This window comes from Aquarana catesbeiana, linkage group LG04 (assembly GCF_042186555.1).
Source record: "Aquarana catesbeiana isolate 2022-GZ linkage group LG04, ASM4218655v1, whole genome shotgun sequence".
NCBI lineage: Eukaryota > Metazoa > Chordata > Amphibia > Anura > Ranidae > Aquarana > Aquarana catesbeiana.
In genome coordinates this window covers 44,873,608-44,899,646 of record NC_133327.1, presented here as the reverse complement: position 1 = coordinate 44,899,646, position 26,039 = coordinate 44,873,608, and the positions used below count along the sequence as shown (strand labels likewise).

The 26,039-nt window shown below is 46.7% G+C and overlaps 1 protein-coding gene across 1 annotated transcript in view; it reads left to right on the top strand.

Moving 5' to 3' along the window:
• The window catches only part of LOC141139217 (squalene synthase-like), a 106,679-nt gene that overhangs the window by 11,084 nt on the left and 69,556 nt on the right, over positions 1 to 26,039 (top strand). Inside the window, exons 3-4 of the mRNA XM_073625143.1 lie at positions 23,171 to 23,268; positions 23,663 to 23,846. Coding sequence (XP_073481244.1) covers positions 23,171 to 23,268; positions 23,663 to 23,846 — 282 coding nt within the window. The remainder of the gene's footprint in view (positions 1 to 23,170; positions 23,269 to 23,662; positions 23,847 to 26,039) is intronic.

Genomic DNA, 26,039 nt, shown 5'->3' with positions numbered 1-26,039 from the left:
CCAGCCTGATGTGCCTCTGTCTGCTTCCCAGCCTGATGTGTTCCTGTCTGCTGCCCAGCCTGATGTGCCTCTGTCTGCTGCCCAGCCTGATGTGTTCCTGTCTGCTGCCCAGCCTGATGTGTTCCTGTCTGCTGCCCAGCCTGATGTATCCCTGTCTGCTTCCCAGCCTGATGTGTTCCTGTCTGCTGCCCAGCCTGATGTGCCTCTGTCTGCTGCCCAGCCTGATGTGTTCCTGTCTGCTGCCCAGCCTGATGTGTTCCTGTCTGCTGCCCAGCCTGATGTATCCCTGTCTGCTGCCCAGCCTGATGTGTTCCTGCCTGCTGCCCAGCCTGATGTACCTCTGTCTGCTGCCCAGCCTGATGTGTTTCTGTCTGCTGCCCAGCCTGATGTGTTTCTGTCTGCTGCCTAGCCTGATGTATCCCAGCCTGCTGCCCAGCCTGATGTATTCCTGTCTGCTTCCCAGCCTGATGAGCATCTGTCTGCTGCCCAGCCTGATGTGTTCCTGCCTGCTGCCCAGCCTGATGTGCCTCTATCTGCTGCCCAGCCTGATGTGCCTCTGCCTGCTGCCCAGCTTGATGTGCCTCTGCCTGCTGCCCAGCCTGATGTGCCTCTGTCTGCTGCCCAGCCTGATGTGCCTCTGTCTGCTGCCCAGCCTGATGTGCCTCTGTCTGCTGCCCAGCCTGATGTGCCTCTGTCTGCTGCCCAGCCTGATGTGCCTCTGTCTGCTGCCCAGCCTGATGTGTTCCTGTCTGCTGCCCATCCTGATGTGTTCCTGTCTGCTGCCCAGCCTGATGTGCCTCTGTCTGCTTCCCAGCCTGATGTGCCTTTGTCTGCTGCCCAGCCTGATGTGCCTCTGTCTGCTTCCCAGCCTGATGTGCCTCTGTCTGCTTCCCAGCCTGATGTGTTCCTGTCTGCTGCCCAGCCTGATGTGCCTCTGTCTGCTGCCCAGCCTGATGTGTTCCTGTCTGCTGCCCAGCCTGATGTGTTCCTGTCTGCTGCCCAGCCTGATGTATCCCTGTCTGCTGCCCAGCCTGATGTGTTCCTGCCTGCTGCCCAGCCTGATGTACCTCTGTCTGCTGCCCAGCCTGATGTGTTTCTGTCTGCTGCCCAGCCTGATGTGTTTCTGTCTGCTGCCTAGCCTGATGTATCCCAGCCTGCTGCCCAGCCTGATGTGCGTCTGTCTGCTGCCCAGCCTGATGAGCCTCTGTCTGCTGCCCAGCCTGATGTGCCTCTGTCTGCTGCCCAGCCTGATGTGCCTCTGTCTGCTGCCCAGCCTGATGTGCCTCTGTCTGCTGCCCAGCCTGATGTGCCTCTGTCTGCTTCCCAGCATGATATGTTCCTGTCTGCTGCCCAGCCTGATGTGCCTCTGTCTGCTACCCAGCCTGATGTGTTCCTGTCTGCTGTCCAGCCTGTTGTGTTCCTGTCTGCTGCCCAGCCTGATGTATCCCTGTCTGCTGCACAGCCTGATGTGTTCCTGCCTGCTGCCCAGCCTGATGAGCCTCTGTCTGCTGCCCAGCCTGATGTGTTCCTGTCTGCTGCCTAGCCTGATGTATTCCAGCCTGCTGCCCAGCCTGATGTGCGTCTGTCTGCTGCCCAGCCTGATGAGCCTCTGTCTGCTGCCCAGCCTGATGTGCCTCTGTCTGCTGCCCAGCGTGATGTGCCTCTGTCTGCTGCCCAGCGTGATGTGCCTCTGTCTGCTGCCCAGCGTGATGTGCCTCTGTCTGCTGCCCAGCGTGATGTGCCTCTGTCTGCTGCCCAGCGTGATGTGCCTCTGTCTGCTGCCCAGCGTGATGTGCCTCTGTCTGCTGCCCAGCCTGATGTGTTCCTGTCTGCTGCCCAGCCTGATGTGCCTCTGTCTGCTGCCCAGCCTGATGTGTTCCTGTCTGCGGCCTAGCCTGATGTATCCCAGCCTGCTGCCCAGCCTGATGTATTCTTGTCTGCTGCCCAGCCCGATGAGCTTCTGTCTGCTGCCCAGCCTGACGATCCTCTGTCTGCTGCCCAGCCTGACTTGCCTCTGTCAGCTGCCCAGCCTGACGTGCTTCTGTCTGCTGCCCAGCCTGACGTGCCTCTGTCTGCAACCCAGCCTGACGTGCCTCTGTCTGCTGCCCACCCTGACTTGCCTCTGTCTGCTGCCCATCCTGACGTGCCTCTGTCTGCTGCCCAGCCTGACGAGCCTCTGTCTGCTGTCCAGCTTGAAGAGCCTCTGTCTGCTGCCCAGCCTGATGTGCCTCTGTCTGCTGCCCAGCCTGACGTGCCTCTGTCTGCTGCCCAGCCTGACGTGCCTCTGTCTGCTGCCCAGCCTGACGTGCGTTTGTCTGCTGCCCAGCCTGACGTGCGTTTGTCTGCTGCCCAGCCTGACGTGCCTCTGTCTGCTGCCCAGCCTGACGTGCCTCTGTCTGCTGCCCAGCTTGACGTGTACCTGTCTGCTGCCCAGCCTGACGTGTCCCTGTCTGCTGCCCAGCTTGACGTGTCCCTGTCTGCTGCCCAGCCTGATGTGCCACTGTCTGATGCCCAGACTAATTTGCCTGTGCCTGCTGCCCAGCTTGATGTGCATGTGGCTGCTGCCCAGCTTGAAGTGCCCGTGCCTGCTGCCAAGCTTGAAGTGCCCGAGCCTGCTGCTGAACTTGAAGTGCCCGTGCCTGCTGCCGAGCTTGAAGTGCCCGAGCCTGCTGCTGAACTTGAAGTGCCTGTGCCAGCTGCCCAGCTTGATGTGCCTATTGCCCAGCTTGATGTACCCCTGCCTGCTGCCTAGCTTGACGTGCCTGTGTCCCAGCCTGAAGTCCCAGTGTCCCAGTCTGAAGATCCGATGTTCCAGCCTGAAGATTCGGTGTCCCAGTCTCAGCCTGAAGTTTTCGGTGCCCGTGTCTCAGCCTGTCATGCCAGTGTCCATCATCCGGCTTTCTGAGCCAGTGCCTGGCGTCCAGCTCGCTGATCCGGGGCTCGTTACCCAGCCCGTTGGGCCGGGCCCGTTACTCAGCTTGCTGATCCGGTGCCTGTTACCCAGCCTGCCGTTACGGTGCTCGCTGCTCGGCCTGATGTTCCAGTGTCTGCCGCCCAGCTCGATGACCCGGAGCCTGCCGCCCAGCTCGATGACCCGGAGCCTGCCGCCCAGCTTGATGACCCAGAGCCTGCCGCTAAGCTCAATGACCCTAAGCCTGCCGCCCAGCTCGATGACCTGGAGCCTGCCGCCCAGCTCGATGACCCGGAGCCCGCTGTCTGCCCTGATGTGCCCACTGTCTGCCCTGATGTGCCTGCTGTCTGCCCTGAAGTGGCTGATGCCCAGCCTGAAGTGCCTGATGCCCAGCCTGAAGTGCCTGTTGCCCAGCCTGAAGTGCCTGTTGCCCAGCCTGAAGTGCCTGTTGCCCAGCCTGAAGTGCCTGTTGCCCAGCCTGACGTACCCCCATCCGTTGCTCTGCTTGATGCCATAGACTATGGACAATTACAACCAATTGGAGTGTCCGGAGGCCGCTTCTTTGAGGGGGGTACTGTCAGGAGTCAGGAGTTCCATCCGCTGGTAATATCTGTCATTTGGCGTGCAGTACTGAGATCCACCAGCAGGTGTCTCCTGGCAGTTTGAACTGTCAGGAGAGCTTTTCCCTGCTGATGTTATGTCATCTTTGGGCCGCAGTACTGGTGTCCACAATCGGATGGATCCTGGCAGTGTGGAGCAGACATCACCTCCTAAAATCAGGTGTCACTTGAGGCCAATTACAGGCATATAAATACCCAGCAAGCACTCATGTTTGCCTTGGTTTCGTCCTTGTGCCCTGACCTGCTAGCTTGTTATCTGATCCTGATTCTGAACTTGTCCCTGTGTCCTAAACCGGTGACTCATGTATCTGATCCTGTCTCCCTGTCCTGATCCCTATCCTATCCTGCCTCTTACCTGGCATCCTTGCCCTGCAGTCTGATCCGTCCATCCTATCCCTGTCCTGTGTTCCTTACCCCATCTACTGATCTCCCTGTGTATGACCTTGGCCTGGCTTACGTTTATGTTTCTGCAACATTCCCTGTCCATCTGCTGATCTGCTGTGTATGACCCTGGCCTGGCTATTGTTTATGAAAAAAATATATAATCTAAATATATAAACTTGCTCTGATGGTGAAAAGAGATTTGGGTAATAAAAGTGAATGAAGCTGCTATACACAAAGTGCTAAACACTTGACCACAGTGACAATATATAAATACAGCGCTCACAAACATAGACCCATCATAAGTGAAAACAAAAACATAAAGTCCATAAAAAACTAAGAAAAAAGCTACACATCTAATGTACAAAAAGTGCAGAGAATGCTTCACATCTGGTGTGTAGAAAGTGCAGAAAAATTGTTGCAGAAAACTTTTCAGGCATATCAAGACACCCCCACATGTGTCCCCACTCACCAGATCACAACGACACCCAGCTTTTCAGTCTGGGGGTCAGTATAGGCTTCTAACGATATTCAAAGGATGTCCACAGAATGGCAGATTAGGTGATGGAATTTGATGGTAGATAATCCTTCAAAGTGGTAACTCAGCCATAAAAAACAGGTGCCAAAAGAAAAAAGAGGAATAGTGAAGTATGCTAAGAACAGGTACTTATTGCGCATAAAAAATGTATACTTACAGACAAAAGTTAAAAACAGGCATGGAATTGATAGAAAAATACAGCAGACACCGTTGCTGCCGTTCTTTCCACGAGACCGGAAGTGACGTCAGTCATGCCAGAAGTTGCATCACACATTATATTTTATATTTTTTTATATTTTCAATTACATGTGTTTGGTGTTCCTCTGAAGCTAAACATGCAGTTCTGATCACACATGGTACATGACAACGATCTTTAGATATTTCTTTGGAGTCTGTTTCCACAGAAAAGTACCACAAAAGAGTAAATGGGAAATATGACTGACTAGTTTCTCTTATTTTAGTGATAAGTTGTATTATGGACTGTTCCAGTTTTTTTGTTTAGGGATGAAGCTGACCTGTCCTAAAGGTTCTGGCAGGTTGGAAGGGGTTGTTTGTTTGCTCTTATTTTGCTATACATTGACATTGCTTATCTGTCCATGTGATTATGGCACTGGGTACATAAGAATAATTGTTTTCTCATCCTTTTTTGGGGATGGCGGGCGTTTGGGGGGGGGGGGTTGGAGCGGATGGTTCACTCTCCCTTATCCGGCGGGTTGTTCCACTTCCCATTTCCATGCAAGATGGAGATTAGGCTAGTGTCGTGAAATGTGCATGGTTTAAACAGTCGTTTCAAAAGAGCTATGTTTAAATTTCTGCAAGCACATAAGCCACATATCCTTTTTATCCAGGAAACCCATCTAACGGGCAGCAAACAACTGGCTCTCCACAGGAGATGGTTGAGACAGTCCTTCCACGCCACATATTCAAACTATGCCAGAGGGGTGTCCATTCTCCTGAACAGATCTCTGAACTGCCAAGAACTAGAGTCTTGTGTGAGTGCGGCCGAGGAGGTGTTTGCATCATACTCTTCTCCTGGGGCATATTCCTCTCTGGCACAGGCTCGGAGGGCACTCTTTCTGCACCTCTCTGGTTCGACTGCCTCATCGGAGAGATTGCTCAAGGCTAGAATTTTTTAATCTGGGGACAAGAACAGGAGGCTCCTAGCCAGTTTGGTGGCTGAGCCCAAATTTCAAACTGTCATACCCACAATACACACTGCTGCGGGGGGGGGGGGGGGTCTCCTCAAACCCGCTTGACATACTGACAAAGATTTTTATGCCTCAGTGTAGAGCTCTACCATCTCGCAGATACCCCCTGACCACCATTCGTATCTCCGCGATCTGACTCTGACGACCTTGACAGAGGAGGATGTTGCCTCACTGGAGGCGGTGATTTCAGTGACGGAGATCGAAACGGCAATTTGTTCACTTCCCCCTAACAGAACCCCGGGCCCTGACAAACTCCCAGGAGACTGGTACAAAATGTACATAGCCGACTTAGCCCCGCTTCTGAAAAAGTTATATGCTCTCAGTCTAGAAACAGGAAGCCTACCTGATTCAATGTCGCAAGCTCACGTAGTACTGATACAGAAGCCGGGGAAGGATGCCTCATATTGTTCAGCATATTGACCCATATCCCTTCTAAGCTATGATCTAAAAATACTAACAAAAGTCCCAACCACCAGGCTGATGGGGATCCTCCCTTTCCTAATAAATATGGATCAAACTTGCTTCATGCCAGGGAAGTCGACGGATGTCAATATACGCAGGATGTTCACCCATTTACAGATTCAGATACCAGAAACCAACAGCACAGATTAAACTTGGAGCAGTGTTATCCTCTTCTATCCCTGTTGAGCGGGGCACCCGGCAGGGGTGGTCTTTGTCCCCCACCCTCTTCTCTCTGATGATCGAGCCCCTGGCTGTTGCACTGCGATCCTCGGATGCTGTTGGGGGGGGGTGCATCAGATTCCTGGAGGAAAAAGTAGCACTCTATGCTGATATTATTCTTTTCCTCCGGGATCTGGGGCCCTCCCTCTGGGCAGCACTGGAACTCCTCTCACGTTTTTCTGATATGTCTGGACTAAATCCCAGATACTGCCGGTGGATCCGGGTGCTACACAGCTAGCGGATCTGTCACTTCCACTACAGTGGGCTGAGAGTATTAAATATCTCGGTATCTATTCATCCCCCAGAATCCAGGACTTCTACAGGCTTAACCTTCCAACAAATCTTTCAAAATAGGTTGAAAGCGTGGGCTAACCTTTCCCTCACATTGATTGGAAGGATCAATTTAATAAAAATGAAATTACTTCTCCCTCTTCTGTACGTAGTGCGCCATTCCCCAATATGGATACCCAAGGCAATTTTAAACCGTCTAAATTCTCACATAGACATTCTTCTGTGGGGCTCCAGCCCCCCCTCCCCCAGAATCTGATTATCTCTTCTCCAAAGACCTTGGACCCATGGGGGCCTAGCCAGTGGTGTATTTAGGTTTTGTGCTGCCCTAGGCCTGACTAAGCTCGCGCACCCCCCTAATTTAACTATGACCCACCCCTTCCTGTCAAGGCCACACCCCTTCCTTTTTAAGATCCGCCCTGTCATCTTCATGGGAGGACAGAGGGACGCCATGGGAAGAGGACAAAGGGACGCCGTGGGAGGAGGACAGTGAGCGATACAGCATCTTTTCATTTGGGGGTAAGGGGATATGTGCTGGGTGCTTTGGGAGGTTCTTGCACTGAAGTCGTGTCCCTCCTCTGTGGCTCCTCCTCCTCCTGGCTGTGTACTGAGTGTGTGTGGCTGACAGTGGGGAGAGAGGTGTGGGCTGCTACTGAAAGCCCATCGACGCTTGTGGGACTCCGGGCGGCAGATGTCCTGGGTGCCCACGCTGGCGCATCCCTGTCTGGCCAGTTACCGAAACTCAGTGCCGTAACTTGTTTTGGGCTCTGGGACAGTGGTGTCACTAGGGTTGGCCTAGAGGATATCAGATTAGGTACTTCCTAATGGCTCAGTTCCTGGGAACAGTAATGTATAATGGCCAACAGGCTCTCTTACCAGATCCGGTGAAACTGCAACAGTGATTCCTCCGGCTGGACGTTCACTCACTCTGGGTTGCCCAGGCCAACTCTAGTCAGTAGTGTAGCATCACTACCCTGGCAGTGGCTTCATCTTTCTCCCCCTCTGTTGGTGCGGGTACATCGTGGCTCTCTGGTGGTGCGGGTACAGCGTGGCTCTCTGGTGGTGCGGGTACAGCGTGGCTCTCTGGTGGTGCGGGTACAGCGTGGCTCTCTGGTGGTGCGGGTACAGCGTGGCTCTCTGGTGGTGCGGGTACAGCGTGGCTCTCTGGTGGTGCAGGTACAGCATGGCTCTCTGGTGGTGCGGGTACAGCATGGCTCTGGGGCTGTGGGAACAACGTCTCTCTGATGGTGCGGGAACAACGTGGCTCTCTCTCTGGTGGTGCGTGGCTCCCTCTCTGGTGGTGCGGGTACAGCGTGGCTCTCTGGTGGTGCGGGTACAGTGTGGCTCTGGTGGTGCGGGTACAGTGTGGCTCTGGTGGTGCAGGTACAGCGTGGCTCTGGTGGTGCAGGTACAGTGTGGCTTTCTGGTGGTGCGGGTACAGCGTGGCTCTGGTGGTGCGGGTACAGCATGGCTCTGGTGGTGCGGGTACAGCGTGGCTTTCTGGTGGTGCAGGTACAGCGTGGCTCTGGTGGTGCGGGTACAGCGTGGCTTTCTGGTGGTGCGGGTACAGCGTGGCTCTGGTGGTGCGGGTACAGCGTGGCTCTGGTGGTGCGGGTACAGCGTGGCTCTGGTGGTGCGGGTACAGCGTGGCTCCCTATCTGGCTTCCCCCAGCACAGTACTCTCTTTTTCTCCTCCTGTAACCCCCCCCCCCCCAGCAGAGTGCATTCATGCTGGGGGCTGTAGCATGATGTCTGTGGACACACAGGGCTGCCATTCTTCAGGGATTACTCTTCCCACGATGCCCCCCAGAGTCTTCTGATTGGCCCTCTGCTGTGGCCAATTATGGGGTGAGAAACAGCAGTCAGGAAGCTGGGCAGCGGCACAGGGAAACCAATTAGAGCCGCTCTCTCTCTTCTCTCTTCGGCTGACAGAAAGGGGAGGGGGGCGAGCGGGGGAGATACACAGACAGCCCGCGTCTCTCCTCTCCCTGTCACAGCTGCTCAATTTACCAGAGAACTCCCCCGCTCGCCCCCCCTCCCCTTTCTGTCAGCTGAACGGAGAAGAGAGAAGAAAGAGAGAGAGCGGCTCTAATTGATTTTGCCGTGCCGCCGCCCAGCTTCCTCCCCACTGTTTCCCTCCCCATGATTGGCCACATCAGAGAGAGAGAATCACAGCTTTACAGGGGCGGCTTGACAGCTCCTGATTTAACTGCTTCCTGGCCCCATCTGCAGCCGCTGCACTCCCAAGCTGTACTCTCTTGATGTGCCCTGCTGTGCGGGAGGAGAGCGGGTGCCGTTTTGGGGGGGGGGGCGGCTTTTTGCCGCCCCCCACAAAGTGCCGCCCTAGGCCTGGGCCTTGTTGGCCTAGGCCAAAACACAGCACTGGGCCTGGCCTGCCCTGATTTGTTATTTCTTCCTGGGCATGGGTAAGCGATGCTTACCCATGCCCGCAATTGGCTCATATCAGATGTCTCCAATGCAGCAGTTGCTTTGGAGGCTGCCATTGTGGGGTCATTCGAAGCACTGAGGAATACTATATTTCGGGGTATCAAGGCTCCACATCCCCTCACTACCTCGATGAAAACGGTGCTTAGAGCATGGTCTGGGGCAGCCGGCCCCCGGGTGGCTGACCCCCAGGTACATTCCCCAAATACTCCACTATGGAGCAATCCTTCTCTACCTGAATTTTACTCAATCCCAGACCCAGTCATATGGGCGTCACGGGGTATCCGATATTTACATCATATTTGCGAGAATGGTGCACTACTGACATTTGACCAACTTAAATCTAGATTCGATTTACCCAATGTATATCTCTTTCGGTTCCTGCAGCTCCATCATGCCTACAAGGCACAGTTCGGGGGCTCTCCCCTGACCCTCTACCAATCAAATATGGAATCGTTTTTCCGTCAAGAGACATTGATTAAACCATTGTCCACAATTTACAGGGCCATGCAGCCTACTATACATAAGGGGGGGTTTTCCGGCGCTCCGCAACATGTGATGTCTAAGGTAAATAGTACAATGGTAGCTATAATAGCACATTAAAATAAGGCAGGTAAATTCTAGAATGAGGAGGCAGCCATCCTCAGAGGGTGTCCATTACCTCTGTTGATAATCAATGTTGAAAAAAGGAGGGGTGTGGAGGCGCCAACTGTGGTAGCTTGTTTATGCAAAAATAAAAGTTAGTGTAACAATTACACTTACTGGTTCGCAGGGTGGAGGTGTTTCTTTGAGATGGAAAAGTGTCCTGGGATGTGCTGTTATCTTGTTTCCGACTCAGATTTCATTCCTTCAGGCGTCTTGGTGTGGAGTCTGTACACAGGCTGAACTGCTGCATCCAGTGCATGGAAAGCTCCACGCTGACCACTCTGGAGTGCAGAAGAGGAAATGACGTCACTGATGCACGGCAAACGTCCAGGCTGGTGTTGGGGATAATGCAGGGATAGTACAGGCTACGCGCTCGGGGCTCACAGCTCCTTCTACTGGCCTTTTTGCTCCCTGGAGGAGAGCAGCTTGAATATATAGTGGAGGCAATTAGGTTAATTAGGTTAATTAGGTTAAGGTGTATGGGCTGGAGGTCTGTGGCTGTGGAACCACAACAGCCAGCAGACCAAAAATCTTCCAAAAAGCACAAAAAAGTTTAAAGTAAAGTATGAAGAATTAAAAATATGATGAATTGGGGGTAATTTTAATAAATATAAGGATAATAATAGTAAGTGGAATTAGAGTTAAAACATTTATTTAGAAGATGAAAAAAATGTGGAAAAAAAAAAAAAAATGAAATAGAAACAAATATAAACTAAAAAATAAAAAATAAAATGAAAAATAATAAAAATGGGAAAAAAACAATGAAATAAATAAATAAATAAATAAATAAATAAATAAAAATAAGTATAAAAAAAATTAAATAATTGTTATATAGAACGATGGAGTTGCTATCTGGGTCCATGAGGGGACAGCGGTCCCTCAGGTGACTGGATGATATGACAGCAAAGGACCATGGGGGTATTTTTATGTTGTAAGAAACTTCTACATGGTTTCTATAGTGATGGGTAAGGTGTACATATACATACATACATAATACATACAATAATAGGAAAGTGAAGAATGAATGTATGATTGGAGAGGGGAAGGGGGGGGAATGTAAACTACAACAAAGAATGTGTTTCTAATTCTTCATTGAGTCCCCCTGGCGAGAGAGTACCCAATGAGTATATCCAGTAGGCCTCCTGCTGACACAGGCGTTTAAAACGTTCCGCAGCAGGAAGACCTCTGGGCATGGCCTCGATGACCCAGACTCTGAGGCCCATGGTAGATTTTTGGTGTTCCTTCAAAAAATGAAGAGGGACACTGTGTTTGTCCCAGCCCTTTTCTATGAAACGCCTGTGTTCGCCAAAACGTTGGCGTAGGGGGCGTATGGTCCTGCCCACATAAAAGAGACCACATGGGCAGGTCAGGCAGTACACCACGTATTCACTGGAGCAATTATAAAAGTCTTTTATGGTGTATGTTTTGTCTTTAACAGTGAAGTTTTTTTGTCCATGGTCAACAAATTTGCACGTTAGGCATAATTTTTTCCGGCATTGGTACATTCCCACTAATGGAATTAGGGGGATGTGTGAGGCTGGAGTGAGTGGGACTTTACGGATTTTACTGGGTGCTATCCTACTTTTAATATTTTTTGCTCTACGATATGAAACCTTGGGTAGTTGGGTGAGGGAAGTACCTAGAAAGGGGTCTCCAAGCAAGATGCACCAATGTTTGGCCAAGATGTTCTCCATCTTCTTGTGACAATCATGAAACTGGGTAGTGAAACGTGTTGGTTGTGGATTATCTGAAGTTTTGGGTTTGGGTGGAGGTTTCTTTGCCTGTTGGAGGAAGGCCTTTTGTACCAGATGTGGTGGGTATCCTTTGTCTTGAAATTTATTGGAAAGGAGTTTACCCTGTATGTGGTAATCTTCGTCCTTGGTGCAATTCCGCCGAATTCTATGGAATTGGCTCTTCGGTATGTTGTTGATCCATGTTGGATGGTGACAGCTCTGGTAGTGAATATAGGAATTTCCAGCGGTGGGTTTGACAAAGTTTGTAGCATGTATTTCAGATTCACTATGAAAAAGTTCTAAGTCCAAGAAAATTAGTTTTTCAGCGTCTATGACATGGGTGAAGGATAGCCCTAGGGAGTTGCAGTTGCAATGCTTGACAAAGGACTCTATACTCTCTGATGTGCCCTCCCAGATCAGAATAATATCATCGATGTAGCGCCCATAATATATGATATGGGCGGCAAAAGGGTTGTTATGTGAGATGTATTGTAGTTCCCAGTAGCCCATAGTCAGGTTGGCGTAGCTTGGGGCAAAATTGGCACCCATGGCAGTGCCTTGAGTTTGTAGATAGAAGGTGTGGTCAAACTCAAAGTAGTTGTGTTCTAGACAGAATTGTGTAGCCTCCAGGATGTACTGTGCTTGTCTGGGATTGATGAGGGGGTCCTCAGAGAGAAAATATTCTACTGCTCTGAGGCCTACTGCGTGGGGGATGGAAGTGTATAGAGATGTAACGTCCAAGGATACCCACTGGTAGGTGGGTTCCCAGGTGTAGAAGGAAAGCATCTCCAATAGGTGGGTACTATCTCTAATATAAGATGGGAGGTGTTGCGCAAGGGGTTGAAGGAAATGGTCTATGTACATAGAAAACCCGCTGGTGATGCTCTCCATAGCAGCTACTATGGGACGGCCTGGTGGGTTGGACTGGTCTTTATGGATTTTTGGTAAATGGTAAAAATAGGGAGTTTTACGAAAACCTTTGATGAGAAATGACAGTTCAGCTTTGGAAATAATACCATCTTCTAGAGCTCTGTGGGCTAATTTTGTGGCTTTCTGGGTGAATTCTGGTAAGGGATCATGAGTGAGTTTGGAATAAGTGTTGGTGTCGGATAATAGTCTGACTGATTCCGCCATGTAGTCTGAACTGTTCTGTATTACAATGCCGCCTCCCTTGTCTGCTGCCTTTATGATGATATTATGGTTGTTGGTTAACTCATCCAGGGCCTTCTGTTCTGCTTTAGAGAGATTAGCTCTTTTCTTGGGAGCCGATTTACACATTTGGACAAGGTCGGTATACATGACTTGATAGAATGTCTGTAGATAGGGGCCTTTTTTATGTACTGGGTTGAAGATGGACTTGGGTTTGAATTTTGTATGTTGAATGGGAGGGGATGTTTGGTAGTGTTGAGTGTACAATTCCATATCTGCAAAGGGATATTCTGTATGGAGTTCATCTGGGTCCAAGATGAGGGAGGAATCTGTGTCTGTATCTATTGGGAGGACATCATGGTTAATGGTTTCAATGGGTTCTTGCGAGGGTGGGGGTTTCAGAGAGGATTGGATATTGTAGAATCTTTTCACTGTCAAGTCTCGTATAAATTTATTAAGGTCTTTGAATAACATGAATGGGTTTGGGCGGATGGTAGGTGCAAAGGTGAGACCTTTGCTCAAGAGTGAGGTCTCTTCCATAGATAATATATGGGTGGATAAGTTGAAAATCTTTATACTTTCCGTATTTTTCCTTTTAAGTTTTCCTCTGCCCCCCCTTCCTCCTCTCTTGCGTACTTTCTTTTGAAGGTGCCGAGTGGGGGGGCTGACCCTAAAAAATCATCATCCTTGGTTGTTTCTGTGTTGTTGGTCACTGTGGGGCTATAGGATGAAGTAGGAAAAAGGGGGGTGACTAGGTTGGACTGTGTATTTGTTATAACCCTGGTGTTGAAAGAAGGAGTACTTGGGCAAAGTGTAGTGGAGTTTGGTTCAACCGCTGGGTTTGAAGGTGTATCTGGTGATGGATCTGGATCCGCATGAGCATTGTTGACTGGTGTGAGCATTGTTTTTGACTGGGGGTTATGAGTTTTTTTGTTTTTGTTGGTTTTTGCCACTCGCTGTGGTTTGGGAATGAGTTGGAGAAGAGGTTGGGGAACGGGGATAGGTGAAGGGTTATGGTGGGAGTGCAGGGTGGTTGTTGTCGGTGAGGGACCTGTTGAGAGTGACCTAGGTGCAGGTCTCCAGGGTGGTGGAGCAACCAGCTTTTTCTTCCAGCAGAAAACCCTGTTGTTAGTATAATCACCAATGTCCCTCCTGAATTTTCCTAATTTGTTTTGGATAAGGTCATTTTCTTGTCTGATGGTGTTCCTTTTTAGTGTCCTGAGCCAGGTGTATGGAAGTTGCGCAATGTGTTGTGTGATGCTGCTGCAGGTTTCCCTAATTTCAGCTACCAAGGTTTCATATTTCCTTTTTCTTTGTGCAATAATAATTTTTATCCATTTTTCTGTACAGAATTCAGATACAAAAGCCCATTCTTTGGATAGGTCTGGGTCTAAGAAGGAACACTGTTTTAACACTCTCAAGCCTCTGGGTGTGATTTTATATGATAAATATTGTTCTAGGAAAAAACCATCCCACCAATGTTGATTGGCAGAGGAGATTTGGTCTTCTAATTTTAAGAATTTTTTGCATAGGGGTTTACCATGGTGACCTGGATAGGGGGAGGTGGGGCTGAAGAAATTGGTTGGGAACAAAGAGTAAAATTCATCTAAAATGTTAAATTTGGCTTTCTCAATTTCTATGATGAGCTCCATAAGTGTGTATCGGTACAAAAAAAAAAAAAAAAATTCCACAAATTTTTTGATTAATTAAAAATATATAAAAATGTATATATGTGCTTAGTATTATGGCTTATAAAATAGGAAGACATCCAAAAAGCGGTGCAGCTCGGAGAAGGGCACGACTGTTCAGTAATCAGCAGAGAAACAAAAGGGGGGGTTTTCCGGCGCTCCGCAACATGTGATGTCTAAGGTAAATAGTACAATGGTAGCTATAATAGCACATTAAAATAAGGCAGGTAAATTCTAGAATGAGGAGGCAGCCATCCTCAGAGGGTGTCCATTACCTCTGTTGATAATCAATGTTGAAAAAAGGAGGGGTGTGGAGGCGCCAACTGTGGTAGCTTGTTTATGCAAAAATAAAAGTTAGTGTAACAATTACACTTACTGGTTCGCAGGGTGGAGGTGTTTCTTTGAGATGGAAAAGTGTCCTGGGATGTGCTGTTATCTTGTTTCCGGCTCAGATTTCATTCCTTCAGGCGTCTGGGTGTGGAGTCTGTACACAGGCTGAACTGCTGCATCCAGTGCATGGAAAGCTCCACGCTGACCACTCTGGAGTGCAGAAGAGGAAATGACGTCACTGATGCACGGCAAACGTCCAGGCTGGTGTTGGGGATAATGCAGGGATAGTACAGGCTACGCGCTCGGGGCTCACAGCTCCTTCTACTGGCCTTTTTGCTCCCTGGAGGAGAGCAGCTTGAATATATAGTGGAGGCAATTAGGTTAATTAGGTTAATTAGGTTAAGGTGTATGGGCTGGAGGTCTGTGGCTGTGGAACCACAACAGCCAGCAGACCAAAAATCTTCCAAAAAGCACAAAAAAGTTTAAAGTAAAGTATGAAGAATTAAAAATATGATGAATTGGGGGTAATTTTAATAAATATAAGGATAATAATAGTAAGTGGAATTAGAGTTAAAACATTTATTTAGAAGATGAAAAAAATGTGGAAAAAAAAAAAAAAATGAAATAGAAACAAATATAAACTAAAAAATAAAAAATAAAATGAAAAATAATAAAAATGGGAAAAAAACAATGAAATAAATAAATAAATAAATAAATAAATAAAAATAAGTATAAAAAAAATTAAATAAAAATAAATGTAAAATTAAAATAAAAAATAGGATTAAAAGCACTGGGACACACATTATGAGGATGAGCTCAGGGGGACATGAGGGAAGGGGGGGGGCGGGGGGAAGGGGGGTGAAGTTGTTATATAGAACGATGGAGTTGCTATCTGGGTCCATGAGGGGACAGCGGTCCCTCAGGTGACTGGATGATATGACAGCAAAGGACCATGGGGGTATTTTTATGTTGTAAGAAACTTCTACATGGTTTCTATAGTGATGGGTAAGGTGTACATATACATACATACATAATACATACAATAATAGGAAAGTGAAGAATGAATGTATGATTGGAGAGGGGAAGGGGGGGGAATGTAAACTACAACAAAGAATGTGTTTCTAATTCTTCATTGAGTCCCCCTGGCGAGAGAGTACCCAATGAGTATATCCAGTAGGCCTCCTGCTGACACAGGCGTTTAAAACGTTCCGCAGCAGGAAGACCTCTGGGCATGGCCTCGATGACCCAGACTCTGAGGCCCATGGTAGATTTTTGGTGTTCCTTCAAAAAATGAAGAGGGACACTGTGTTTGTCCCAGCCCTTTTCTATGAAACGCCTGTGTTCGCCAAAACGTTGGCGTAGGGGGCGTATGGTCCTGCCCACATAAAAGAGACCACATGGGCAGGTCAGGCAGTACACCACGTATTCACTGGAGCAATTATAAAAGTCTTTTATGGTGTATGTTTTGTCTTTAACAGTGAAGTTTTTTTGTCCATGGTCAACAAATTTGCACGTTAGGCATAATTTTTTCCGGCATTGGTACATTCCCACTAATGGAATTAGGGGGATGTGTGAGGCTGGAGTGAGTGGGACTTTACGGATTTTACTGGGTGCTATCCTACTTTTAATATTTTTTGCTCTACGATATGAAACCTTGGGTAGTTGGGTGAGGGAAGTACCTAGAAAGGGGTCTCCAAGCAAGATGCACCAATGTTTGGCCAAGATGTTCTCCATCTTCTTGTGACAATCATGAAACTGGGTAGTGAAACGTGTTGGTTGTGGATTATCTGAAGTTTTGGGTTTGGGTGGAGGTTTCTTTGCCTGTTGGAGGAAGGCCTTTTGTACCAGATGTGGTGGGTATCCTTTGTCTTGAAATTTATTGGAAAGGAGTTTACCCTGTATGTGGTAATCTTCGTCCTTGGTGCAATTCCGCCGAATGGACACCCTCTGAGGATGGCTGCCTCCTCATTCTAGAATTTACCTGCCTTATTTTAATGTGCTATTATAGCTACCATTGTACTATTTACCTTAGACATCACATGTTGCGGAGCGCCGGAAAACCCCCCCTTTTGTTTCTCTGCTGATTACTGAACAGTCGTGCCCTTCTCCGAGCTGCACCGCTTTTTGGATGTCTTCCTATTTTATAAGCCATAATACTAAGCACATATATACATTTTTATATATTTTTAATTAATCAAAAAATTTGTGGAATTTTTTTTTTTTTTTTTTTTTTTTTGTACCGATACACACTTATGGAGCTCATCATAGAAATTGAGAAAGCCAAATTTAACATTTTAGATGAATTTTACTCTTTGTTCCCAACCAATTTCTTCAGCCCCACCTCCCCCTATCCAGGTCACCATGGTAAACCCCTATGCAAAAAATTCTTAAAATTAGAAGACCAAATCTCCTCTGCCAATCAACATTGGTGGGATGGTTTTTTCCTAGAACAATATTTATCATATAAAATCACACCCAGAGGCTTGAGAGTGTTAAAACAGAGTTCCTTCTTAGACCCAGACCTATCCAAAGAATGGGCTTTTGTATCTGAATTCTGTACAGAAAAATGGATAAAAATTATTATTGCACAAAGAAAAAGGAAATATGAAACCTTGGTAGCTGAAATTAGGGAAACCTGCAGCAGCATCACACAACACATTGCGCAACTTCCATACACCTGGCTCAGGACACTAAAAAGGAACACCATCAGACAAGAAAATGACCTTATCCAAAACAAATTAGGAAAATTCAGGAGGGACATTGGTGATTATACTAACAACAGGGTTTTCTGCTGGAAGAAAAAGCTGGTTGCTCCACCACCCTGGAGACCTGCACCTAGGTCACTCTCAACAGGTCCCTCACCGACAACAACCACCCTGCACTCCCACCATAACCCTTCACCTATCCCCGTTCCCCAACCTCTTCTCCAACTCATTCCCAAACCACAGCGAGTGGCAAAAACCAACAAAAACAAAAAAACTCATAACCCCCAGTCAAAAACAATGCTCACACCAGTCAACAATGCTCATGCGGATCCAGATCCATCACCAGATACACCTTCAAACCCAGCGGTTGAACCAAACTCCACTACACTTTGCCCAAGTACTCCTTCTTTCAACACCAGGGTTATAACAAATACACAGTCCAACCTAGTCACCCCCCTTTTTCCTACTTCATCCTATAGCCCCACAGTGACCAACAACACAGAAACAACCAAGGATGATGATTTTTTAGGGTCAGCCCCCCCACTCGGCACCTTCAAAAGAAAGTACGCAAGAGAGGAGGAAGGGGGGGCAGAGGAAAACTTAAAAGGAAAAATACGGAAAGTATAAAGATTTTCAACTTATCCACCCATATATTATCTATGGAAGAGACCTCACTCTTGAGCAAAGGTCTCACCTTTGCACCTACCATCCGCCCAAACCCATTCATGTTATTCAAAGACCTTAATAAATTTATACGAGACTTGACAGTGAAAAGATTCTACAATATCCAATCCTCTCTGAAACCCCCACCCTCGCAAGAACCCATTGAAACCATTAACCATGATGTCCTCCCAATAGATACAGACACAGATTCCTCCCTCATCTTGGACCCAGATGAACTCCATACAGAATATCCCTTTGCAGATATGGAATTGTACACTCAACACTACCAAACATCCCCTCCCATTCAACATACAAAATTCAAACCCAAGTCCATCTTCAACCCAGTACATAAAAAAGGCCCCTATCTACAGACATTCTATCAAGTCATGTATACCGACCTTGTCCAAATGTGTAAATCGGCTCCCAAGAAAAGAGCTAATCTCTCTAAAGCAGAACAGAAGGCCCTGGATGAGTTAACCAACAACCATAATATCATCATAAAGGCAGCAGACAAGGGAGGCGGCATTGTAATACAGAACAGTTCAGACTACATGGCGGAATCAGTCAGACTATTATCCGACACCAACACTTATTCCAAACTCACTCATGATCCCTTACCAGAATTCACCCAGAAAGCCACAAAATTAGCCCACAGAGCTCTAGAAGATGGTATTATTTCCAAAGCTGAACTGTCATTTCTCATCAAAGGTTTTCGTAAAACTCCCTATTTTTACCATTTACCAAAAATCCATAAAGACCAGTCCAACCCACCAGGCCGTCCCATAGTAGCTGCTATGGAGAGCATCACCAGCGGGTTTTCTATGTACATAGACCATTTCCTTCAACCCCTTGCGCAACACCTCCCATCTTATATTAGAGATAGTACCCACCTATTGGAGATGCTTTCCTTCTACACCTGGGAACCCACCTACCAGTGGGTATCCTTGGACGTTACATCTCTATACACTTCCATCCCCCACGCAGTAGGCCTCAGAGCAGTAGAATATTTTCTCTCTGAGGACCCCCTCATCAATCCCAGACAAGCACAGTACATCCTGGAGGCTACACAATTCTGTCTAGAACACAACTACTTTGAGTTTGACCACACCTTCTATCTACAAACTCAAGGCACTGCCATGGGTGCCAATTTTGCCCCAAGCTACGCCAACCTGACTATGGGCTACTGGGAACTACAATACATCTCACATAACAACCCTTTTGCCGCCCATATCATATATTATGGGCGCTACATCGATGATATTATTCTGATCTGGGAGGGCACATCAGAGAGTATAGAGTCCTTTGTCAAGCATTGCAACTGCAACTCCCTAGGGCTATCCTTCACCCATGTCATAGACGCTGAAAAACTAATTTTCTTGGACTTAGAACTTTTTCATAGTGAATCTGAAATACATGCTACAAACTTTGTCAAACCCACCGCTGGAAATTCCTATATTCACTACCAGAGCTGTCACCATCCAACATGGATCAACAACATACCGAAGAGCCAATTCCATAGAATTCGGCGGAATTGCACCAAGGACGAAGATTACCACATACAGGGTAAACTCCTTTCCAATAAATTTCAAGACAAAGGATACCCACCACATCTGGTACAAAAGGCCTTCCTCCAACAGGCAAAGAAACCTCCACCCAAACCCAAAACTTCAGATAATCCACAACCAACACGTTTCACTACCCAGTTTCATGATTGTCACAAGAAGATGGAGAACATCTTGGCCAAACATTGGTGCATCTTGCTTGGAGACCCCTTTCTAGGTACTTCCCTCACCCAACTACCCAAGGTTTCATATCGTAGAGCAAAAAATATTAAAAGTAGGATAGCACCCAGTAAAATCCGTAAAGTCCCACTCACTCCAGCCTCACACATCCCCCTAATTCCATTAGTGGGAATGTACCAATGCCGGAAAAAATTATGCCTAACGTGCAAATTTGTTGACCATGGACAAAAAAACTTCACTGTTAAAGACAAAACATACACCATAAAAGACTTTTATAATTGCTCCAGTGAATACGTGGTGTACTGCCTGACCTGCCCATGTGGTCTCTTTTATGTGGGCAGGACCATACGCCCCCTACGCCAACGTTTTGGCGAACACAGGCGTTTCATAGAAAAGGGCTGGGACAAACACAGTGTCCCTCTTCATTTTTTGAAGGAACACCAAAAATCTACCATGGGCCTCAGAGTCTGGGTCATCGAGGCCATGCCCAGAGGTCTTCCTGCTGCGGAATGTTTTAAACGCCTGTGTCAGCAGGAGGCCTACTGGATATACTCATTGGGTACTCTCTCGCCAGGGGGACTCAATGAAGAATTAGAAACACATTCTTTGTTGTAGTTTACATTCCCCCCCCTTCCCCTCTCCAATCATACATTCATTCTTCACTTTCCTATTATTGTATGTATTATGTATGTATGTATATGTACACCTTACCCATCACTATAGAAACCATGTAGAAGTTTCTTACAACATAAAAATACCCCCATGGTCCTTTGCTGTCATATCATCCAGTCACCTGAGGGACCGCTGTCCCCTCATGGACCCAGATAGCAACTCCATCGTTCTATATAACAACTTCACCCCCCTTCCCCCCGCCCCCCCCTTCCCTCATGTCCCCCTGAGCTCATCCTCATAATGTGTGTCCCAGTGCTTTTAATCCTATTTTTTATTTTAATTTTACATTTATTTTTATTTAACTTTTTTTTATACTTATTTTTATTTATTTATTTCATTGTTTTTTTCCCATTTTTATTATTTTTCATTTTATTTTTTATTTTTTAGTTTATATTTGTTTCTATTTCATTTTTTTTTTTTTCCACATTTTTTTCATCTTCTAAATAAATGTTTTAACTCTAATTCCACTTACTATTATTATCCTTATATTTATTAAAATTACCCCCAATTCATCATATTTTTAATTCTTCATACTTTACTTTAAACTTTTTTGTGCTTTTTGGAAGATTTTTGGTCTGCTGGCTGTTGTGGTTCCACAGCCACAGACCTCCAGCCCATACACCTTAACCTAATTAACCTAATTAACCTAATTGCCTCCACTATATATTCAAGCTGCTCTCCTCCAGGGAGCAAAAAGGCCAGTAGAAGGAGCTGTGAGCCCCGAGCGCGTAGCCTGTACTATCCCTGCATTATCCCCAACACCAGCCTGGACGTTTGCCGTGCATCAGTGACGTCATTTCCTCTTCTGCACTCCAGAGTGGTCAGCGTGGAGCTTTCCATGCACTGGATGCAGCAGTTCAGCCTGTGTACAGACTCCACACCCAGACGCCTGAAGGAATGAAATCTGAGCCGGAAACAAGATAACAGCACATCCCAGGACACTTTTCCATCTCAAAGAAACACCTCCACCCTGCGAACCAGTAAGTGTAATTGTTACACTAACTTTTATTTTTGCATAAACAAGCTACCACAGTTGGCGCCTCCACACCCCTCCTTTTTTCAACACAGCCTACTATACATCATGGCTTGGAGAAGCTTCGTGACTTCTGGGTGTCAGCTGCCAGAGTTGGATGGGGAGGACTGGGAGGACATCTGGAACTCTCCCTATGGATATCTGGTCTCTTCTAGAGACCGGTTGATCCAGTTCAAAATACTACATAAATATTATTATACTCCCTACAGGCTACACAAAATATACCCAGACTGCACGTCGCAGTGTTGGCGCTGTCACGCTGACTCTGAGGACTTCCTACACATGATATGGTCTTACAAAATTACTGGTCACTAATTACAACCTTTATCACTAAACTGACCACAATTCCTATACCCCAAAAGCTAGAGATATGCCTGATTGGCTTAGTAGATGCTCTTGCCCCTTCCAGGGCAGTTCATACACTACTAGGATTGCTTCTCTTCTATGCCAGAAAACTGATCAAACTTAAGTGGAGAGCTCCCACATCTGCCCTTACCCTGAATGCATGGAAGTCATTAGTCAACCTTGCAGTGCCCTTATATAAAGAAACATACTCTAGTAGAGGATGCCCCCTAAAGTTTCAAAAGGTCTGGAATATATGGCTAGAGTCTGAAACGACCACCGCAGAACAAGAGGACCCTGTAGGACAGTTAGTCTGACTTAAATTTGAATATTTAATGATGGTCCCTCTGCCTCCTCAGGGATGCATTCTGACTGACCACGTGCCTATGATGGCCTACCCGCTATAGACATTTTCTTGGGTAATGCCTGTCATATATCATAAACTTCTGCAAATTGATGAGCATTACACGTATCCTGTCACACTTTAGCAGCAAGCTATGGGGATTGTTTTGTTTGTCTGTTTAATTGTTTTATTAGTTTAGGCAAGTAGTTAAAGTATTGTATGCCTTGTCTTATGTTCTTGTACACCTCGAGCTGGGGAATGCCCAGAAGCTCTGTTATGTAATAACTATTCTCTTCTGAGATTATTAAATAGAATTTTGAAAAAAAAAAAAATTAAATGTAATAAAAATCTTTGCAAATAAAAAATCCCAAAAGCGTATATTGATTGGTTTGCGCAAAAGTTATAGCATCTACAAACTATGGGATATTTTTATGGAACATTTATTTATTTTTTTACTATTAATGGTGGCAATCAGCGACTTATAGCGGGACTGCAACATTGCAGTGGACAAATCGAACACTAAAGGACACTTTTGATACTTTTTTGGGGACCAGTGACACCAATACAGTGATTAGTGCTAAATAATATGCAATGTCACTGTATTAAGGACACTGGCAGTTAAGGGGTTAACATCAGGGGTGATCAAAGGGTTAAATGTGTTCCTAGGGAGCGCTTGCTAACTGTGTGGGGGGTGCTTTAACTGTGTGAAGACAGAGATCCATGTTCCTGCTTAGCAGAAACACAGGATCTCTGTCTTCCCTACTAACAGAACGGCGATTTGCCTTGTTTACATAGGCGGACCGATGTTCTGCCTCTGTTGGGAACGATTTTCGGGTCGCGGCAGACATCGGGTCCGTCGGACCCGCTGATAGGCTCCCGCTGTGTCCAATCACAGTGGGAGCGGGTCGCCAATGGTGCACGTGTGCGCTGCAGACCCGGAAGTGCAGAATCAGTGGTCACTACTGGCAGTCATCAGGGTGCGGGAGAGGGAACTGCTCATAGAAGTCTGTGTACAATTGCTTTGTAGGTTTCACTCCTCCACTTTTCCAACAGGATCCCATGAGTGAGAGCCTGCAGACCTGCTACAAATACTTGAATGAGACAGGCAGGAGCTACTCGCCAGTCACCCAGGCCTTGGAAGGGGAGCTTCGGTGAGTGTATTGTCTGTTAACTACAATTTTTAGAAAATACTGTTTGGAATTTTGGGAATTTATTTTCATTTTTTTTGTCTGAGTTGCACAAGCATCAGTGCCTTAGCATTGGTGGGATGTCATCTGATGGGATCAATCTAGCCTATGGGAGTTGTATTTCATTTTTAAGTAGCTGGAATAGCACCCTAGGATGCCATCAACAGAAGTAGCATGTACTAGTTTATTTGTATTTCATTTTTAAGTAGCTGGAAAAACCACCCTAGGATGCAACAACAGAAGTAGCATGTACTAGTGATTTAAACAGAAGTGGGCATCACTAGAGGGTGGATTGCATTGGCCTGCACAAATTGTATTATTAGATTGTAAGGAGCTGTCTTCTGTCTGTACTCCTTAGGCACATATTTTGTATCTTCTATCTGGTTATGAGGGCTATGGACACTGTGGAGGACGACATGACTATCAATCTGGAGACCAAGATCCCCATTCTGAAAAACTTTCACAATCTACTATATCAGCCTGACTGGAGGTTCATGGACAGCAAGGAGAATAGTCGCCAAGTGCTTGAGGATTTCCCAACTGTGAGTAAAGATAGGGACTCATTTATGTGAACCATGCTACCACGGCATTATTTTTCATTTCAAAGCACGTTTATTGGACTATTCAGTAGATCGCATCAGCACTGTGTATGAATTATTGTTAGTTGTTGTCCACTTACAGCAGTGGTCAATGTATTGCCTCCTTACAATGATTGTCACTAGGATCGTCTTATATTGGTGGTTAGTGGTGAAGTGCCCCTTTCTGTTGGTGGGTAGTGGTGAAGTGCCCCTTTCTGTTGGTGGCTAGTGGTGAAGTGCCCCTTCTGTTGGTGGCTAGTGGTGAAGTGCCCCCTTAAATGGTCATTGCAGTGTTTTCTTATATTGCTAGTCAGTGGAGGAAGAGATCTGTCTTATCACCTACCTCTGCATTTCCAGGGCACACTTCTATACTTCCCATCTCTCAATTTCCAGGTGTAGCACAGAGCCAGGACTGGTCTGGCTGTTTGGTCCCAGGTTCTTTTCCCTGATAGGCACACGGTAATCCACAGTCACGCAAATCATGGAACAGTCTGTACATTTCTTTTTGTAGTTTTATTTTTGTCAAAGAACTGGGAATGGGTGAGCCTAATGCCGCGTACACACGAGCGGACTTTTCAGCATCAAAGGTCCGACGGTCTTTCTGATTAACTTTTGACGGAGTTACACGAACTTTCGAATGACCGGACTTGCCCACACACAAACGGACTAAAGTCTAGTGCCTAGTCCCTAATGTTTATTACTTTGTATGCTAAATTTGTTATTACCATGGTTAATCCATTTATTGCTTGACAAGTTACGAACCCTATTCGGTGAAAATATATTATGTTTGCCTTGATTATCTGGATTGGTTCCTGTTATTTCTTTGCTATAGCACTACTGTTGGGTACCAAGTATTACTTTTCAGTGAATTCCTGTGATATTGTATGTTTGTACACTAAACGAGAAGGTCGAGGCAAAGAACAGAGGACCTATCCTATCCAGCGGCTCCTACAGGGGTAGCACTAAAGGAGTTTCCCTAGATGATACTACATGGAAGGTGTATTGTCCTTTTCCCAATCTGGTATGGAGCAACATTTTGGCCTGGAGCACCCTTATGCCACGTACACATGACCAGTTTTTCTGTCGGAATAAACTCTGACGGTATTCTCTGAAAGAATTCCATTCAAGCGGTCTTGCCTTCACACAGTCAACCCAAAGTCTGACCAAAGTCCGACCATCAAAAACACGGTGACGTAAAACACTTACTACGGGACTAGAAAAAGGAAGTTCAATAGCCAGTAACCAATAGCTTCCATCTCATACTTGCTTCAGAGCATGCGTCGTTTTTGGTCCGTCGGAACAGCATACAGACAACCGGTTTTCCCGATAGGAATTAGTTCCATTGGAAATATTTATAAAGTCCAATGAGGTCTACACACAATCGGAATAAACAATGAAAAGCTTCAGTCGCACTTTTTCTGTCGGACATTCCGTTTGTGTGTACGCGGCTTTAAGGGTCAAATCTTGGCATTGGCCAATCTCTTACATTGACCGCTGGCCTCACTCTTTTTGAAAAGGGCTTTGTTCAGGGGGTGGCTCTCATCGCTGCCCCTAGTTAAACATCTGTGTAGCCTTGGTATACCATTTTTGGTCTTGGTGGCTTTACAGAAGCCTTCCTTTGTGTCTACTTGGGATATCCTCTTGGCTGACTTTACTCTTGAGGTGTTTTCTCTTGTGGCTATTACGTCAACAAGACTAGTCCCAGAATTGGTGGTCTTTATCCTGTAAAGAATCTTTCCTTATTCTTCATAAAGACAAGGAAATTTTAGAGCCTCTGGCATACTTTCTGCCTAAGGTGGTTTCCTCCTTCCACCTTATTGAGGACCTAGTCCTGCCATTGTTCTGCTCCAAAGCATTCCAAAGAGGTCTCTCTACATTGTTTAGAAGTAGAACATGCGGTGCGAGTTATCTCTCAGACACTTTGTTCATCTGTACCTCAAATTCTCTGTTTGTTCTGCCTGTGGCCTCTCGCAAGAGCTGTCCTGCATTTTTATTTCCCCATTTCTAGGTGGCTTAGGCAGGTTATGAGTAAGTCTTACACCATGAGGTGTAGGGATACTCCTTTCCCTGTTAAGGCTCACTGCCTTCATATAGCCAGTGTCTCTTGGGCTTTTTAGCACCAGGCATCTGTTTATCAGGCCTCTGCCCATGTCATCT